The 19,212-nt window shown below is 40.0% G+C and overlaps 1 protein-coding gene across 1 annotated transcript in view; it reads left to right on the top strand.

Annotated features, from left to right (window-relative positions):
• Positions 1-19,212, top strand: part of PPP1R3F (protein phosphatase 1 regulatory subunit 3F) — a 41,388-nt gene that overhangs the window by 11,052 nt on the left and 11,124 nt on the right. Inside the window, exon 2 of the mRNA XM_032211690.1 lies at positions 15,794-15,849. Coding sequence (XP_032067581.1) covers positions 15,794-15,849 — 56 coding nt within the window. The remainder of the gene's footprint in view (positions 1-15,793; positions 15,850-19,212) is intronic.

Below are 19,212 nucleotides of genomic sequence, written 5' to 3'. Positions count from 1 at the left end.
ATAAGGTATATAACAATTTTTTATACAATTTAAAATGCAATAGAATGTATTATACAGAGAAAGAACCATGGAAATTTACCTATTATTATCTAAAGAGAAAATACTTTTTAAACAGAGTTGCAAACATGTCTGCAAAAACCTTTAAGTGTGGTTTATAAGGTGTCTCAGTAGACGGAAGAATTAAAAAAAAAAGTAAGCAATGATTTAATTTCCCACCCTCAATGGGAACAACTGTTCATTGTGGTCTGTTGCTATTCTAATGTTAGTATTTAAAATGAGTAGGTTGCATCTTGATTTTTCACTCTCAGCAGAAATCCCCACCCACCACCATTCATGTGCAGGTTCAGTGATGACCTTTGTAAGTTTGGCTTTGTCAAAAGTTTGGCTTTTTTCAGGTGATCCTTTACAATTTTGGGAAGAAATTATGGAAAAGTCTCTTCTAACCTTCCCTTCTGGAGCCCTGCAGATATACTGGAACATAATTTCCAGGATTCTCAGCCACCAGAAGGTGATTTTGGTGCATCAAATTTATCCTGAATATGGTCAGGACAGAAATAATGTTTTAAGTTTTAGTAGTGTTTATGGCAACTATTTTACTCATGAGGTGACCATAGTTTAGTAGATTTAACACCTAATTCTTGCAGCTGACAAAATACATTCACTGCTTTTTTTTTTGCTTAATGTGTATGTAGAGTTTCTATCCATGGCTTCTTGTCCTGCCTTCAGTAGTTTTGGAGAATACATTGACTCCCTCTTCTTTGTGGCAGCCTGGGAGATATTGGAACACTGCTATCATGTCACCCCTAGTCCTTCTTTTCATTAAACTAGGCATACCCAATTCCTGCAACCATTTTAGCCTCCAATCCGCTAATCATCTTTCATGCTCTCAATGTGTAGTCCTCAATGGAACTGCATCTACATGGAGGGAAGTATGCAATGGAGTACCCCAAGGCTCTGTTTTAGGCCCAGTACTCTTCAACATCTTCATCAATGATTTGAATGAGGGAATAAATGGGGAACTCATCAAATTTGCAGGTGACACCAACCTGGCAGGAATAGCCAACACTCCAGAAGACAGGCTTAAAATACAGAAGGATCTTGACAAACTTGAACATTGGGCACTATCTAATAAAATGAAATTCAACGGTGAAAAGAGTAAGGTTCTACATTTAGGCAAGAAAAACGAAATGCACAGGTAAAATATAGGTGATACCTTGCTCAATAGTAGTATCTGTGAGAGGGATCTTGGAGTCCTAGTGAACAACCATTTAAATATGAGCCAGCAGTTTGCAGCAGCTGCCAAAAAAGCCAACACAGTTCTAGGCTACATAAACAAGAGGGATAACGTGAAGTGTTAATACCACTTTATAAGGCCTTGGTAAGGCCACACTTGGAATACTGCATTCAGTTTTGGTCGCCACGATGTAGAAAAAATGTGGAGACTTTAGAAAGAGTGCAGAGAAGAGCAACAAAGATGATTAGGGGACTGGAGACTAAAACATATGAAGGACGGTTGCTGGGTATGCCTAATGAAAAGAAGGACTAGGGGAGACATGATAGCAGTGTTCCAATATCTCAGGGGTTGCCACAAAAAAGAGGGAGTCAAACTACTTTCCAAGGAACCTGAGTGTAGAACAAGAAGCAGTGGGTGGAAACTAATCAAGGAGAGAAGCAACTTAGAACTGAGGAGGAATTTCCTGACAGTTAGAACAATTCAACAGTGGAACAGAAATTGCCTCCCGAAGTTGTGAATGCCCCAACACTGGAAGTCTTTAAGAAGATGTTGGATAGCCATTTGTCTGGAACGATGTAGGGTTTCCTGCCTAGGCAGGGGGTTGGACTAGAAGACCTCCAAGGTCCCTTCCAACTCTGCTATTGTGTTGTATTGTTCTTTTCTGTACTCTTTCTAGAGTCTCATCTTTTTTATATCGTGGTGATTAAAACTGGATGCAATACTCCAAATTTTTATCAAGGCATTATAAGGTGGTATTAACACTTCATGTGAGCCAGGAGGAGGACGAAGGACAACAGTACAGGTGGAGGAGCCCCATCTTCCACCACCAACATGAAGAGTGATAGCCTATATAGACCATGGAGAGTGCAGCAAAATGGACTGGGGAGGGCCAGGGAGGGCCAGTGGCGGTAGTTCCTCGGGTAAATGTCACAGTTGTGCAGGAAGAGATCCCAATTCCCTTAGCTGACCCAGATAGATACTATCATTGATTGTTTCAAAGGAATTGAGAGATCAGGGAGGGCTCAGACAGGTACACCACCCCTGTTTGAAGCCTGCCAGTAATTCATAAATCTGATCAGTGTTGTGTCAGCATTATAACCTGGCCTGTAAGTTTTTTCTTTCTCCAGCGATGGTGTAGATGTCTCTTGTGCCACTTCATTTCTCAGAGTCTGGAGATTATCTGGGATCCACATACATAGAAAATGTCTTGGCTCCAACCAGGGGGTGTAAATGTCCATATAGTAGGCTGGCAAGTGGCCGATGCAGTGCATGTAATCATATGTAAGGCTTAAAGAGGAATGCCTAGGAATGAAGCACAAACTGGGGCTTGGCAGAAGATACAATAGTGGGGAAGTGAGGGAGTAACAGCTGCAGGGAAAGTGCTGGAGTAACAGAGTAGTGAGATTGCAGCAAGGCTTGTGATGGCATTGAACTGAGCATTCATGAGCAAAACGTTTGGTAGAACAGATGGTGGCAAAGGAACGGCCTGCCACTGATGAATCCGTTGGTGTAGCAAAAGCATTTAGACTTACATGCCGCTTCATGGTGCTATATAGCCCTTTCTAAGCGGTTTACAGAGCAACATATTGCCCCCAACAATTTGGGTCCTCATTTTACTGACCTTGAAAGGATGGAAGGCTGAATTAACCTTGAGCTCTATCAGGATCGAACTGCTGGCAGTTGGCAGAATTAGCCTGCTGTACTGCTTACCACGATGTAGCCCAATTTGCCCACATTTTGGATCTTAGTCATGACAGAATCTATATAGGCATAATTTGATCCGCAACCATTGTCTTCTGCTCATTCTAAACAATGATTAAGGCCTCAGTTGAGCTGTGCAACGAAGCTTCAGGGACAACCCTCTGGACCCCCACGGCCCCCATCAAGTGTCTGGGTGGGCACCCTGGCCAAATAGGTACTTTCTCCTTGCATCAATTTGAAGGTCAGCAGGGAGTGACTGACAAGGGACTGATGCAGAGGTGGGTTCCTACCAGTTCGCACCTATTCGGTAGAACCAGTTCGTCAAATCTACCGGACCGGTTAGAAGAGGTTCCACCAGTGGACCCGGAAAGCAGAACCTACAGAAGAGGTCCCAACATTTTTTGAAACCCACCACTGGTCCTTGGATATGATTATTCTACACCCTCATGCTCATATTTATAAAACTCAGTGCCTCTGTGAAAGGTAAGGATGACTCCTGCGTTTGTGGTGCAATCAGAACATTGCGTGTGTTGAAGTTGTTTTAACGCAAACCAAAGATGCCTTTTAAAAAACAAGTTTACATCATATTCTTATGCATGCCAGTGCTGTGTGTGAGGTAATTTAAGGTGGTTCTGACAAGTGTCGTCGGCATCTTCATATCCGGTCACATGGGCGGCAAGCCACTCCCATCCGGTCACATGGGCGGCAAGCCACTCCCACAAAGGAGGCCACACCCACAGAGTAGGTTCGAACAATTTTTGAAACCCACCACTGGACTGATGACAACATTCACAGCTCTATATCATGTTACTACAATTCCAAGAGAAAACCCAGATCTAGTATGTGATCTAGGTCATCAATAACCTAGATTTAATCTATGACTTTCCAAGTTATCTCTGGTTTTGAGCCCAGAGAAGACAGTTTGAAGTTCCCTAGAATCATAGGTCTAGGGAACTCTGGGTAAAACTTGGCCATAGCATTGAGTAGCTCAGGTAGGCAAGTAAAGTGGTCTTTTGAGGTAAATAAGATTAGGAAAGAGACATTGCAAGAGCTACTAGAATGCTACTTCAAGGATATGGATTATAATAACAGAATTGTGAAGGCCTGACAAGAGTTTCTTTTCCCCTCCCGCTTATACCAAAGAGAGTTAATGATAAGTTTCTTCCTGACCTCCTCCTATCTTTCCAGACTAAGCTGACGTGTTTATAAACAGTTGTCATTTACTTTCTTCTCTGTACTACTTTGCACTAATACATTTGAAGTTACCCAACTCAGCCTTAAGGTTCACTTCACAAACAGGATCTCACTTCCATTGTCTCTGGAGCAGTATCCCTGGAAGCCGCCAATCTTTTTGGATGACACTAGCCATTTTCTGCCGCTACACCCTGATGCCAAATCCAGGTGGGAATATTTCCAAACGAGGACCTCTTTTCTCCACCAAGTCAGCTTTAGTGATGCATATCAGATGGGTTTTCTCATCCAACGGTAAGACGATGAGAAGACCAACCTGGTATGCCTTACCAAAACTGGTATTGATATCCTGGGTAAAATCATGAAAGAGATAGGCATCATTATATAAATAAAGAAAATAAATGAACGAGGTAGGCATTATTACAGGCTGGCCTTGTATTATGTAGCAGCAGCTGGAGGCCAGAGCCAGTGAAACTCTGGTGACTAGGCCTCGGGGCTAAGTACAGGGGGCTAGAACAACGTGACCCGACAAAAGCGCGAACATCATAAGCGCGCCGACAACAGCGCGGGGCTAAAACCGCGATGTCAAAAGCGCGCTGACAACAGTGCGCCGACAACAGTGCGCCGACAGAAGCGCAATTTAATTTAAGGTAAGATTTACATTTAGGTTTAGGGTTACGTTACAGCGCGCTTCTGTCGGCGCGCTTTTGTCGGTGCGCTTCAGGGCTAATTAGTCGCTCATTTGTCGCACGGTTTTGTCACCGCGCTTTAGACACCGCGGTTTAGTCAGGCGCTCTTTTGTTGTGCGCGCATTTGTGGTGGAACCCTAGAACACTGCACTGCAACCAAGAATTGTGACTGCTCTTTCCCTGAGAGCACCCTACTCTCTCTCTTATTTCATCACTACTGTAATGTTACTGTCTATTTTCTTCCTCATAATTCCTATCCTCCTCTAACCCTCCTTTTTCCTTGAAAAGGGGATTTGCAGTATTCCAAACTAGAGGGGTGTTTATTTATTTAACACACTCTAGTGGCTGCCAATTCCAGATGATTCTAGATGACTTAAATTTAAAAAACAAAACATCATAAGCATCCAGAAGGTAAACATCTAACAGGGTCTCAATCAGTACTCTGTCCCAAGGCCTGAGAGAACAGCTGAATTTTCAATCACTTTCTGAACATCAGTGGTGGGGAAGCATATGGCTGTGTGTGTTTGTGTGTTTGTGTTTGTGTGCGCGTGCATGTGTGGTGTGACCAGTGGGCTTTTGGGGGTAATGACCAATGACACACATCCAAAATACCTGACTGTATCTGGCACCCGAATGCTTCAGTAAATCATTCAGCATCCAAAAATGTGGTTCAATTTAGCAATAGCAATAGCAATAGCAGTTAGACTTATATACCGCTTCATAGGGCTTTCAGTCCTCTCTAAGCGGTTTACAGAGTCAGCATATTGCCCCCAACAACAATCCGGGTCCTCATTTGACCCACCTCGGAAGGATGGAAGGCTGAGTCAACCCTGAGCCGGTGAGATTTGTGAGAGTCAGCTGAAGTAGCCTGCAGTGCTGCATTTAACCACTGCGCCACCTCGGCTCTAATTTGCTACTCACATCCATACATATAGTATCCCATCTGGAGGGGAGCCAGGTACCAAGAAGGGACAAGTGACTCTGGCCCACGCTAAACAAAGATCACCAGTTCAATCCCGTTTACTGCTCAGCCCTTCAGAGATAATGATATAACAAACCCGGATTTTTGACTGCATATTTTTTTCTATGGAGGGACGACGTCTTCAGTTTGGGTCATCCTAAATTTACCTAACATACTTCAAACCACTTTCCACGGCTTTGAAGTAACCTGCGTCTCTTCTGCATAAGAGGCTCACAGCTTCTGACTCCAGTTTTTATAGGTTAAATCAGAAAGCAAGAGATGTTTGCACAGACACACGAGACCTGTGTCTTTTACCACAAACCACAGTATGAAACTTATGAAGGCTGTGTGACATAATTAACAATCTGGGGGAAGTATGCAAATATGCCAGCTTCAGAGCTTGGCTTTGGATTTCTGTCAATCTCTTGGTTTTAGCAGCAGTTTCATTCGCAGTTTCTGTAATAAGTAAAACAGATTTAAAAAGAAAAAGCAAAGGTTGAAGGGGAGAGGATTCTGTCTCCTGACTTTTAAGGTCGTTACTGATCTATTGCCACGGTGGCCTTTTGGTAAAGCTGTGTTTTTCAATATTGTACAAATCACATTCCCACATGCTGAAGGTAGAGTCTCTTTTGTCTTGACCACAAATCACAGTTTCATTGTGACAGTTGATTTCCATGTTTTGGGTTGAGTGCTGCAGGAATATCCAGAGTTTGAATCTTTTTTTACATTATTTCTTTGCATTTAAGAGAACTGATGACCATTAAGGCAAATGGAGACTTGAATGAAAAGTAATTCTTCCATTTCCATAATATTAGCCATAGTGACGCAGTGGTTAGAATGCAGTACTGCAAGCTCCTTCTGCCAACCATTCGGCAGTTCAATTCTCACTGTCTCAAAGTCAACTCAGCCTTCCATCCTTCCAAGATCATAAAATGAGGAGCCAGATTGTTGGGGGCAATAGACTGACTCTGTAAATCCCTTCGACAGGGCCATAAAGCACTGTGAAGCGATATATAAGTCTAGGTGCTATTGCTATTAGTTTAAATAGGGATATTTTAAAGAAATGAAACAGGAAAATAATCCTTGAAATGAGCTTTTTTGTACCCTGTATTTCTTTTTCCCCATAATCGCCTCCATTTGCTGAAGACTTCTATCAACAATGGGCAAACTTTTTAAAATTATTATGAAAGAACTCCATACTTTGTCTTTTCTCTCTACATCTTTATTTAAATCAAACAGATGCCCATGAAGGTTTTTTTTTTTTTAATTTCAGGAAAAGATGGAAATTGCATAGTACCAAGTGTGGACCCTATGACAGATAGAGTAAGATAGCGATATGCAACTTCACAATTGCCTCTTGGATGGCTTATCAGGTTTGAAGCCTAGTCAAGTTGCAGCAAAATTTCTTCTTGTGTTCAATTTTGTTTTAAAGCTTTGAGTCACTACTTGTGCCAGGTTCAGTAAAATTCATGTAAATAATACCTTCTGCTTCCTAAAAACCCTTTCAGTTTTGAATTTTTGTTTCATGTGCAGATTTGTGAAGTTAAACCACACACGGATACTTTGTTTTTGATCACAACAATGACCCTTATGTTTCATTGGCTGTCACAATGAAGGAAACAACTTCTTCACCTTCATTCTTATTGTATAAGTAACAATTGTTGACAATTTTCAACCTTTGAAGCTTTCATCTTTGGATTCAGCCTGCAAGGAATCATCTTGCTTTAAATATATATTTTTCTGCAGCAATGCACAGTATTCATGACATCACCCTAAATAACCTACATTTGGTGGTGAATTTCAATTGGAGAGACTTCTTCAACTTCATTTCAATCACAGCAGGCTGCTAAAAGTACACGATGTGTAACCCACTGCAGCTTCCCTTTCATAAAGAATAGCAGTGCAACTTTTTTCACAGCAACTCACTTTTTTTTCACAGCAAATTTTCACCCAGAAATGAAAGGGCAGATGCTAAAGAACATGTTACAGCTTCTATCACATCAGGACTGCCATCTATTGGTGATGTACAACATTGAAGATAGTACATTTCATTCAATTCTCATAGATGTGAGGGAAGTGTACTCTTTATGTACTCTCCATATGTCTTTCTCTCACTAGCCTATTATTGGTCTCTATGTTTAAGAGACAAGGGCATTTCTTCTCTTTTTTTTTTTTCAACATGTAGTTTGGATAAAAGTGCAGTTTTCTTATCCTGTGTATTGAGAAATCTATCTTGTATTTCAAATACTATATTCTGCATCCGTCAAATATATTATGAGCATTCTTCATTGCAAATGTGACCCAGTATTGTTTAGTACTCTGTATATGTTCAGGAGCACATCTTCTAACAAGGGGTAATGCTGACTTCAAACAGGATTATAGGTTGAGACCAGCTTCTAAACTATGAACTAATAGGTAATCTGGAATTAAGGATTACTAAAATAAGTGCAGAAATCCCAGGACTAGGGTGGCAAAATGCCCAGTTAGGATTTTCAGTTGATCTTTTCAATTTTTGACACTTGGCAAGCAGCTGCCAAATGCAGCTGAATGAGATAACATACCTCTTACTTTATTTTAAATTTCAAAAGCCAGGATTGGGAAAAATGGTTTCCTGTATGGAATTATTCTTGGGAACCTTTGGAAAATGGCAAGTTCTGGAAACCCAAAATAAGAGGCAAAGATCCTGAGAAGCCAGGAAGAGAAAATACTTAACAGAAAGTACATACTTCTATAAATGGAAATAATGATATGCTTATTCATATCAAGGAACTGACAACCGTGAGTGAGGTTTGGGAGTAATTAAAGAAACTTACCTATAAAAACTCTGCTTGTTCCATCTTCTTAATGAAAAACAATGTGCTATTTAAGATGGCAAGATGGCACAAGCATCTCATACTATGTGAACCAAATGCTTGATCCAAGCAAAACTGCTTTAAAATAATGTGTATTGCAAGGTGAAGTAATATAGAAGTTGCTTTCCTTGTGATGTTTATGTCCCAATGTTTTAATATGCTGAAGCAAGCAATAGGAAAACCTACTTTGGATCAGATAATATCCAAAATAGAGTGCAGGAATCCCTAATAAGAGAAATTATTTGAGATAATTTGAAAACTGGAGAAAAATCCAGCTTTATTTGCAACAGCAGATTACAGTTGAGGGTATTTTACCTGAAAAGGATCTAAAGCAGGGGTATCGAAATCGCGGCCCATGTGCCGGATGCATCATGCGCTGGCCACGCCCTCCCCCGTTTTAATAAAGGGGGGAAAAGTCGCAATACATCAAATGAATCAATGTGACACCACAAGTTTTACACCTCTGGTTTAAAGGGTCTTCCCAACGCTTTAAAGATGTGAATGGAAAGAGTTCAAGCCAATATCAAGGGTTTTTCTCTCAAAAGAAGGAAAAATGATCAGGATGGGGAAAGGGTGAAGAAGAGAACAGAACTAAACCCAAAGGGCAAAGAATAATGCACTCTGTGAAAGAATTGTTCAGAGTAAGAAACAAAAAAATTCAGAGTAGTCTCAATTCAGTTTACTTACATAGAGGAACAACTATATGTTTTAAAATAAGGATTTTTTTTGTGACTCTTGAAACAAGCTGTAAAGGGCAGATACAGGAATAAACAGACAGCAAATAAGCTCACAAGAGATTAGGGAGGCTAATAAAATGTAGACTGATGAAAAGACAATTGCTTTACACGTTGCACTGTACTCTCCAGATTTGAGCTCCAAATGATTGAGTGTTAATTATGCAGTCAGAAAGATACATAAGAGTTTAATTTGCGGATGGAAATTGCTCAATAAGAACAAGAGCTGGAGATCTGTTGTTGAAAGGAATATTGTTAGAATCTAAACTTTTCAGAGTAATTCTCTGATAAGAGGCAACCAGCTGAGCTTGAAAAGGAGGCAAGAGAAATTGCGCTGAATCTTGGCATAGAAGACTAGAACAGAATATAGAGCAAATCAGGCAGATACAGAGGGAAGAATTGACCATCAGTTTTGAAATCATGCATAACAAATATGCCAAGCTATGCTGCTCTGTACATCTCTGTACAGAGAGCCGAGGTGGCGCAGTGGTTAAATGCAGCACTGCAGGCTACTTCAGCTGACTGCAGTTCTGCAGTTCGGCTGTTCAAATCTCACCGGCTCAGGGTTGACTCAGCCTTCCATCCTTCCGAGGTGGGTAAAATGAGGGGGCAATATGCTGACTCTGTAAACCGCTTAGAGAGGGCTGAAAGCCCTATGAAGCGGTATATAAGTCTAACTGCTATTGCTATTTATTTAGTAAATGTCTTTGAATCACATATAAGAAAAAATACTGAAAGCACAGGAAATGCTGCACCACAGCAGTATTCTGAATAAGCAAATCTACGCTGACCTCTCTTTCTTCCCCGCTGAATCAAATGGAGGAAACTGGGACTTTATCATTTTCTTTGATGAAACACCTTGTTTTTTGCTGTTTCTGTCTGAGAGGGCATAAGGACGAAGTGTCACCAATCCAGACAGTTTCTGGTTTATATAGAAAACACTTTTGAGCCATGGTGGCATAGTGGTTAGAATGGAGTACTGCAGGCTACTACTTCTACTGACTGCCGGCTTCCAGAAGTTTGGCAGTTCAATTCTCACTGACTCAAGGTTGACTCAGCCTTCCATCCTTCCGAGGTCAGTAAAATGAGGACCCAGATTGTTGGGGGCAATATGCTGATTCTGTAAACCGCTTAGAGAGGGCTGTGAAAGCACTGTGACGTGATATATAAGTCTAAGTGCTATTGAAAGAAAGTCAATTTATGCTCTGATAACAACTGAATTTTGAGTGAAGAGATATCTAATTATTTAAAGGAAAATGGGATCATTCATAAGACTTTGCACTAGAACAAAATGGATCAACAGAAAGAAAGTATTATTCTCTATAGCAGCATGCTAGTTGACTAAGGCCTGGATCAGAAATGGCAGGAAGAAACGTATTTCTGCTATCTTCCAAACTGGCTAGTCATTAAAGCCAATTCTTGTTAGCTATGGTTCAACAGAAAATTTGGTTTAAATAATAATAGAATGTCTTGATCTACAGTATGTGGTTATATTTCTAAAGAGAAAAGAAGGAAATTGAAGTACAGTTGAACAAGGATTTCATTTCATTTATTGAGCTTGTATGCCGCCCACTCCCGAAGGACTCCGGGCGGCTTACAATAAAACAAGGGAGGGGGATAATACACAAGACAACATATTAAAATGTACAACAGTCACAATTTCCGAGGGGCTGGATATTTCGAAAGCCCCCCGGCCTGCTGGAGCAGCCAGGACTTAACGGCTTTGCGGAAGGCCGGGAGGGTAGTGAGGGTCCGGATCTCCACGGGGAAATCGTTCCAGAGGGCTGGAGCTGCAACAGAGAAGGCTCTCCCCCGGGGAGTCACCAGCCGACACTGGCTAGCAGATGGGATCCGGAGAAGGCCTAACCTGTGTGATCTAATAGGTCTATGGGAGGTAATCGGCAGGAGGCGGTCTCTCAGGTACCCAGGTCCGATGCCATGAAGGGCTTTATAGGTAACGACCAGCGCCTTGAAGCGGATCCGAGACTAATGGGTAACCAGTGCAGCTCGCGGAGGATAGGTGTGACGTCGGTGTACCTGGGTGCACCCACGATCGCTCGCGCGGCTGCATTCTGGACCAGCTGGAGTCTTCGAACACTCTTCAAGGGCAGCCCCATGTAAAGCGTGTTACAGTAATGGGTATGCAGCTGACACAAAAGAATAGAGGGATCCTAGATCTACCCACTAGAAGGCTTAAAATAATAAGTGTGACTTACTTTAATGAGAAAGTAAAGCCAGCTGGCAATTTGAATTTAGCAGCTACTAGTATGCAATACCACCACAATTGTTCCTTGCCTGTGGTTTCAAACCAGCACTACAGCCTGTTTCAGCACTAGTTGAGATGCAGTTCAGAGATATCTAACAAAGAGAGATGCCCTTCCTACCAGATAAACTATTACTTATGGCCAAGGGAAAAGAAATGAAGAAGTAAAGACTTGGGGGCCATCTAAAATGAAATGAAATTGGGAACTGAAAAGCAAGTGAAGAGATGGAATCTCTTACCAAAAATAACATTTGGCAACTAGATAAATAACATTTAGTAACAATAGCCAGTTTCGTCTAATGGTTGAAGCACCGGTCTAGAAACCAGGAGACCATGAGTTCTAGTCCTGCCTTAGCATGAAAGCTGGCTGAGTGCTTTTGAGCCAGTTACTTTCTCTCAGTTCAACCCACATTACATGGTGGTGGTTGTGGGGAAAATAGGAGGAGGAGGGAGTATTATGTAGAACAGAACAGAACAGAACAGAACAGAATAGAATAGAATAACAGAGTTAGAAGGGAACTTGTAGGTCATCTAGTCCAACCCCCCCACCCAAGCAGGAAACCCTACACCATTTCTTGACAAATGGCAGTCCAGTCTCTTCTTGAAAGCTTCCAGTGATGAAGCTCCCACAACTTCTGAAGGCAAACTGTTCCATTGGTTGATTATTCTCACTGTCACAAAATTTCTCCTTATTTCTAGGCTGAATCTCTCCTTGATCAGATTCCATCCATTATTCCTTGTCTGGCCTTCGGGTGCCTTGAAAAATATCTTGACCCCCCTCCTCTCTGTGGCAGCCCCTCAAATATTAGAACACTGCTATCATGTCTCCCCTGGTCCTTCTCTTCACTAGACTAGCCATGCCCGGTTCCTGCAACCGTTCTTCATATGTTTTAGCCTCCAGTCCCCTAATCATCTTTGTTGCTCTTCTCTGCCGAGGTGGCGCAGTGGTTAAATGCAGCACTGCAGGCTACTGCTAGATCAGCAGTTCAGCGGTTCAAATCTCACCGGCTCAGGGTTGACTCAGCCTTCCATCCTTCCGAGGTGGGTAAAATGAGGACCCAGATTGTTGGGGGCAATATGCTGACTCTCTGTAAACCGCTTAGAGTGGGCTGAAAGCCCTATGAAGCGGTATATAAGTCTACTGCTATTGCTATAAGTCTACTGCTATTGCACTCTTTCTAGTCTCGACATCTTTTTTATAGTGTGACCAAAACTGGATGCAGTATTCTAGGTGTGGTCTTACTAAGGCTTTATAGAGTGGCAGTAGTACCTCACGTGATCTTGATTGAATCCCTCTGTTAATGCAATTTAGAATTGCATTGGCTTTTTTGGCTGCACACTGTTGGCTCATGTTTAATTGGTTGTCCATTTAGACTCCAAGATCCCTCTTATTGTTACTGCTATTAAGCCTGATTTCACCCAGTCTATATATGTACTTTCGTTTTTTCTTGCCTAAGTGTGCAATACTTTTACTTTTTGCTACGCTGAATTTCATTTTGTTAGTTAGGGCTCAGTGTTCAAGTCTGTCAAAATCCACCTGGATCTGGAGCCTATCATCTAGGGTGTTAGCTATTCCTGCCGGCTCGGTATCATCTGAAGATTTGATGAGTTCCCCTTCTATTCCCTCATCTAAGTCTAATGTAGAAATGTATTAATTACATCTATGGTAATTTGTTGTCTTGAGTTATCTATAAAAATAATAAAGGGGGTGTTGGACTTTAAGGTATTATGATTGTACATGTATACTGCTATTTTTTCTTTTTTATGTATATTGAAATGGAATTATAAATACCATCAACACAAAAGGGAGTTTGCTCAGAAGCTGAAATTCATCAAGTGAATTAGAGGAAGAGGGGGAAGCAGAAGAGAGAAGAAAGATAGGAAGAGAGGGACAGGAGAGAGGGTGAGGGTGGAAGATGAGATGTACAAGGAGGAGTGGTAAGGGGAGAGAGGAGAAGGAGAAAGGAAGGGGAAGTAGAGTAGAAAATGATGGAGGGAAGATAGGATGTAGAAGAGTGGGAAGCAGAGGAGAGAAGAAAGATAGGAAGAGAGGGACAGGAGAGAGGGTGAGGGGGGAAGATGAGGTGTATAAAGAGGAGTGGTAAGGGGAGAGAGGAGAAGGAGAAAGGAAGGGGAAGTAGAATAGAAAATGATGGAGGGAAGACAGGATGTAGAAAGGGGGAGGAGAGAGGGGGAAGAAAGTGTCGGATAAGGTATAAATATGGTGTATGGAGAGCAGAAGAGCCAATAATTGGTTGTTGTTTTTCCCTTCGTTAGTTGATGGTAAGATGAATTGATGTAATTACTTAATAATACAACATGATATTGACTATGTAATAGTATACATGTGATTATATGCTATGAAAATGGAAAATAAACAAATTTTCTATCTGAAAAAAATAATAATAAAGGCAGGATAAAATAAAAATAAAAATTACCTGCCAGAACAAAACCAATGCAATGCAGATGAGGCTTCAAGATCAAATGGAGAAGTATACTGCTACAAAGCCAGATGGTTGGACTAGGGATAATCCCAAACAAGAAAGAGGACTATGATGAATTTTGCCTCTGTTATGAAGCATAGTTTATTTTTATTTGTAAAGTTTAGATACCTCCCATCTCACTCACAGAGTGACTTTAGTCAGGATGCTCTTAGGCATAGCAGCAGGAGAAGCACAGTTGGTGACCAACTAAAGACTTACAGGGAGAATTAGAGATTCATATGGAACAGCCCCCAGGAATTCTTTCAGAACCTGATGAGCAAACTACAGAAAAGCATTTATGAAATAAAAGCAGGCTGTCAGTGCCTGAAATGAGAAACTAAACCAAGTGTCGTTTAAGGAAGGATTTGAACAGAGCAAGGCTGATCCTGTCTAAACTTGAGATTTATAAGTAATAAAGACACCTTTATCCTGAATTAACATTGATGGTTTAATAAGTTTTAATGAGGATAAACAGGACAAGAAGATTCCGAAAGACTCAGCCAGGGAAGAGCTTGGTAGCATTTTCCTGTTATAGTTTGAAAAAGCTGAGTAAGAAAAACATTTCTTCAGGTAGAAACAGAAAATTATGGTCGTTTTAAAATGTCTATGGCTCAGTGACCAATTCAGCCAACAAACCTATGGAGGCTAAATTCCTAAAGGAAGAAGAGCAATCCTCATCTGATAACAGTAAATATAGAAGGCACTTGGAAAACTCATATGTGTCAACAATAACTAGATCAAATTTGGGTACAGCAGTGAAAGTTACATATAAGAGTACAGATAGTCCTTGACACTGCAAAACAGGATATACAAGAGCAAGGATTACAGTACTATCCTGTAAAACAAATTATTGCTAATGTGCCAACCAAGCCACAACCACACAAGTCACACAAACAGGATAGAAATAGTGAATGTGTGTTCCAGATGATGAGAAGGGAAGATTGCATTATCTCTTTCCATCTATGAACCTTTGGACCATTAAGGTTAATGGCAAGAGATACAGGGATGCAAAAATATTAACAATTCAAATGGATTCACAAACTTGTAAGCACCTCTGTGGGTAAGGGGAAGGTTTCTTTCATACTATGTCTGTCATCCAGCCTATAGTAGTAAAGTAAGACTCTTATGTTTAATAAACTAAGGAACTACCTGTTTTCTCCCTCCTGCCTGTGTCTCTCGTGAAGCCATTGTTTAAATAGAAGAGACATATAGATAGAATTGCATATATATTAATATGATGAATGTATATTTGTGTTTATTCATAGCTGGGACCTGCTGCTAATTACTTCTTTTAGTACTCTACACATGTTCAGAAGCATTTCCTGAACTCCTATTAAAGAGTCCCAACTGAGTTCAAATCTCCCAGTGAAATATAGAAAGAAATATTCTGTGGTCTAATATATTTAAGTGATGAATTTAAGTTCATTTCTCCAGGCCCTTCATTATCAGGAACTTGTGCACACCAGTCCCATTCTGGATTCCCAATGTGTCCTTTAGCACATGAAATACATCATCAGTGCTTTTATAAAGTTGATTAATAAGAAAACTTTAAATCGCAGAGAACACAGACTGCATCAAAAGTGCATATTGTGCAATACGTATTTGATACCTATTTGTCTTGGGGATCATATCAACAATTCATGTGTCTCCTAACAGCCAGTATTCACAAAGTCTTTCTGTTGCAGGTCAGGTGAAAATGAGCTGCAAGTAGAGGACATAACTCAGTATATTTATTCTGAAGGTAAGTTGCTCGCTGGATCTTCTTCGCCTGGCATTTGAGGGCAAAGAAGAAAATGTCACTGTGATCAATACAGACGAAGTAAATAATTCCATTGAACATTTGAAGATGCCTGCATTGAGACAGGATGCTGGACTAAATGAAGCCTTTGGGTTAGATCCAGGAGAGCTTTTATTTTGTTATATCTACTAAACTGGGAAAATACCTTCAATTCTCCTTCTGGAGTTTTTTAAAAATTAGGAATGTTACAACAGATCACCCATTCACAGTTCCATTCAAATTTACATGTGTACAGATGGATGCTGGATGCTGGAATGTAATTTTGCCAGCGGCATGGAATGCACTGAGAGTAGATACATATAAACAGAAAGAGGAACAGTTAAAGTTAAACTGGGAGTATTAGTTCAACAACCATTGAGTTTAATATTTAATATAGACATGTACCAGCCACAAAAGAAAAAAGGGCTTGGAGACGAGAAAAGCAGCATTTGCCAAACATTCAAAGAATGTGTATTTAAACCATGCCTTTGCATTTCAAACATGATCAATAAAAGCCAAATATTACATGATTAAAAACATGCTTACAATTCATTAACATATATGAAAAACTTAAATAAAAAGAAACATTGAGACTTTTTCAGAACTGTAGCAATGCAAGGAACAGCTTCAGCTCCAATTGCAAGGAATTCCATAGACTGGGCTCCACTGTGGAAAAGCAAAATTAGCTGTAAGCTAATCTTTTATTGGCATGTTGAGCATATCAGTATTGGAATCTAAAGAAGTCAAGTCTTTGAATCAAGAAAAAACTCCATTTTGTCCAAATTTAGCTTCAGTTTGTTTTTCCAAAACCAGTTATTTACACTTTAGAAATCAGCACAGGGAGGATCTTGAGACATCCACATTCAGCATGCCAAAAAAGGACAAATATAGCTAGATATCCTCAGCATATGAATAGCAGATAGTCCTGAAACCACATTGGATCCTTTCTTATGATTTCTTAATTAATTAATGTGAGATCAGATTTTGGGCCCTTTTTCAGAGGGGCAGACAGAATTGTCCCAGTGAAATCTTTTGGTAGTAAAGCCAATTCAAAGGGATGCCAAATAAGTCAAGTATTGGTGAAAATGCTGGACTGTGGGGAAGAATTGGAAACATGTAGACAAGGAAAAGAAAAGAAATTGAGCATACATGGTATGTAGTTCTGTGTGTTTCATACATATTCTATATGAATCTATATATTCTATATATCCTCAAAATTAATCACTTGGTTGTATCTTCTTCCAAGATACCAAAAGTGGAAGAAGGTTCCACAGTTCATAGTTTGTTCCTTTTCATGCGTGGAACCAGAGTTTGATCTCAACTGGTACTTTATAGACTTAATGGTTTATCTCTGTACAAAAGAAATGGGTTGTCTAGTGGTTAAGGCACCAGACTAGAAAGTGGGAGACCGTGAGTTCAAGTCTCATCTTAGCCATGAAAATCTGACTTTGGGTCAACCCCTCTTTCTCAGCCCAACCCACATGGTGGTTGTTCTGAGGAAAATAGAAGGAAGGTGTGTTGGATATGTCCACTGTCTTGAGTGGGCGAAGCCTCCCGCCGCCACCGCTACCAGTGCACCTGATCCAGGGCAAATCCACGGCAGAAACCCACCTCTGGTGTGTGTTTATCTCACGCTAAAATGAAATGAAACAAAATAATAAAATAAAATACATCTCTGAGCAAATAAAACCATAAATGGTTCAAGAAAGGAAGTGAGGGATTCTCATCCTGTAAACATGGGCTAGGCAAGAGAACAGAGGTAGTTCTGGGAAAGGATTGCAAGGAATAGTTACAGAGTTCAAGCACAATTAAGGCTGCATGGAATCCTACAAATGTTTTGGATATAGCGCAATAACATTACGGGAATTTGATTGCTAAAGTTGTAATAATCTAATGGCAGGTAAACAAACTGCATATCATTATAGTAAATTGGAAGTAATTTGTATGTACAATTGTAGCCTGTTGCTAAGACTTAAAGAGCTAAAAAATCAACTCTGAGCCTCGAAGAGAAACTTAGATTTCTCTCTCTTGAAATTTCTCTCCTTCCTCTTTTCTCTGCCTTGTCTATCAAGGTGAACAGCTAGGAGCAATGGTATCAGCAGAAAAGTATACAGCATTGGGATCAGCAATTCAAAAAATGGTGGTGAGCTTAGCGTTCCCACAATACATTTCACAGTCCTTGGTGAATGTGAAGCTGTTCTTCAGATTGTTGTAAGGAGAAACCTTATTGTAGTTTAATAATTAACACACTTCTAGGGGAACAAATCGTACAGGCAGTTCCTTTGAATTGTTTCTTCTACGGTTTATTTTATTGTTGAAATCAAACAATTTTCAGTTTATTTTTTAATTTTTTTAAAAAAAATCAAACTGAAAAGTGTGTTTTGTCAACAGAAAATGAAAAGTAATTTAATATTCAAATTTTTCCTCTATTATATCTTGATGGCTTGACAGACTACCCAAAAGTAGTATAAACTTGAACATTCAATTAAGATGTTTCTGGATTCTAAAATTATGTTCAATTTTGTATTTTCTAAACTTGTATATTTTCATTTTAGATCAGTTTGTATTCAAAATCTTTTTGGAGTTGTACATATTTAAAAGATCTATACCTATATCCCCCTATATATCTATATCTATATATAATATTACATATTTTAAAGATCTATATCTATATTTTATTTCATATATTCCTGTCAAATCAAAATTATTTGTTGAAAACTAATATAATATTAAAATTTCCCACTTGAAATCATGAGAAGTGATAGTGGCAGGAGATGCATCAATTTTAATTTTTAATGCAGGGTGGTATTCCTTGACTTACAACCATTTCTTTAGTGACTGTTTGAAGTTGCAAACAGCACTGAAAAAAGTTACTTATGAGCCTTTTCACATTTACAATTGTTGCAACTATCCCCATGATCAAAATTTGGACACTTGGCAAGTGGCATGTATTTATGACGGTTGCACTGTCCCGGAGTCATGTGATCAGCTTTTGTGACCTTCTGACAAGCAAAATAAGGGGTGAAGCCAGATTCACTTAACAACCATGTCACTAACTTAACAGCTACAGTGATCCACTTGTTTGTGGCAAGAAAAATCATAAACCGTGTTAAAACTCACTTAACAACTATCTTGCTTAGCAACAGAAATTGGGCGGGGTCAATTGTGGTTGTAAGTCAAGGACTTAGCTATATGATAAAGATCAATAAATATAAACTATAGAAACAAAAGCTTTTTGGGGGTCCTCCATAAATTTTAAAAGTAGGAAGGGGTCCTGAGTGAAAACTGTTTAAGAAACTCTGATATAGCAATAGCAATAGCAGTTAG

Source organism: Thamnophis elegans, chromosome 2, assembly GCF_009769535.1.
Source record: "Thamnophis elegans isolate rThaEle1 chromosome 2, rThaEle1.pri, whole genome shotgun sequence".
Taxonomy (NCBI): domain Eukaryota; kingdom Metazoa; phylum Chordata; class Lepidosauria; order Squamata; family Colubridae; genus Thamnophis; species Thamnophis elegans.
Note: the sequence above shows the minus strand (reverse complement) of the source record. Positions and strands in the feature narration are given on the sequence as shown.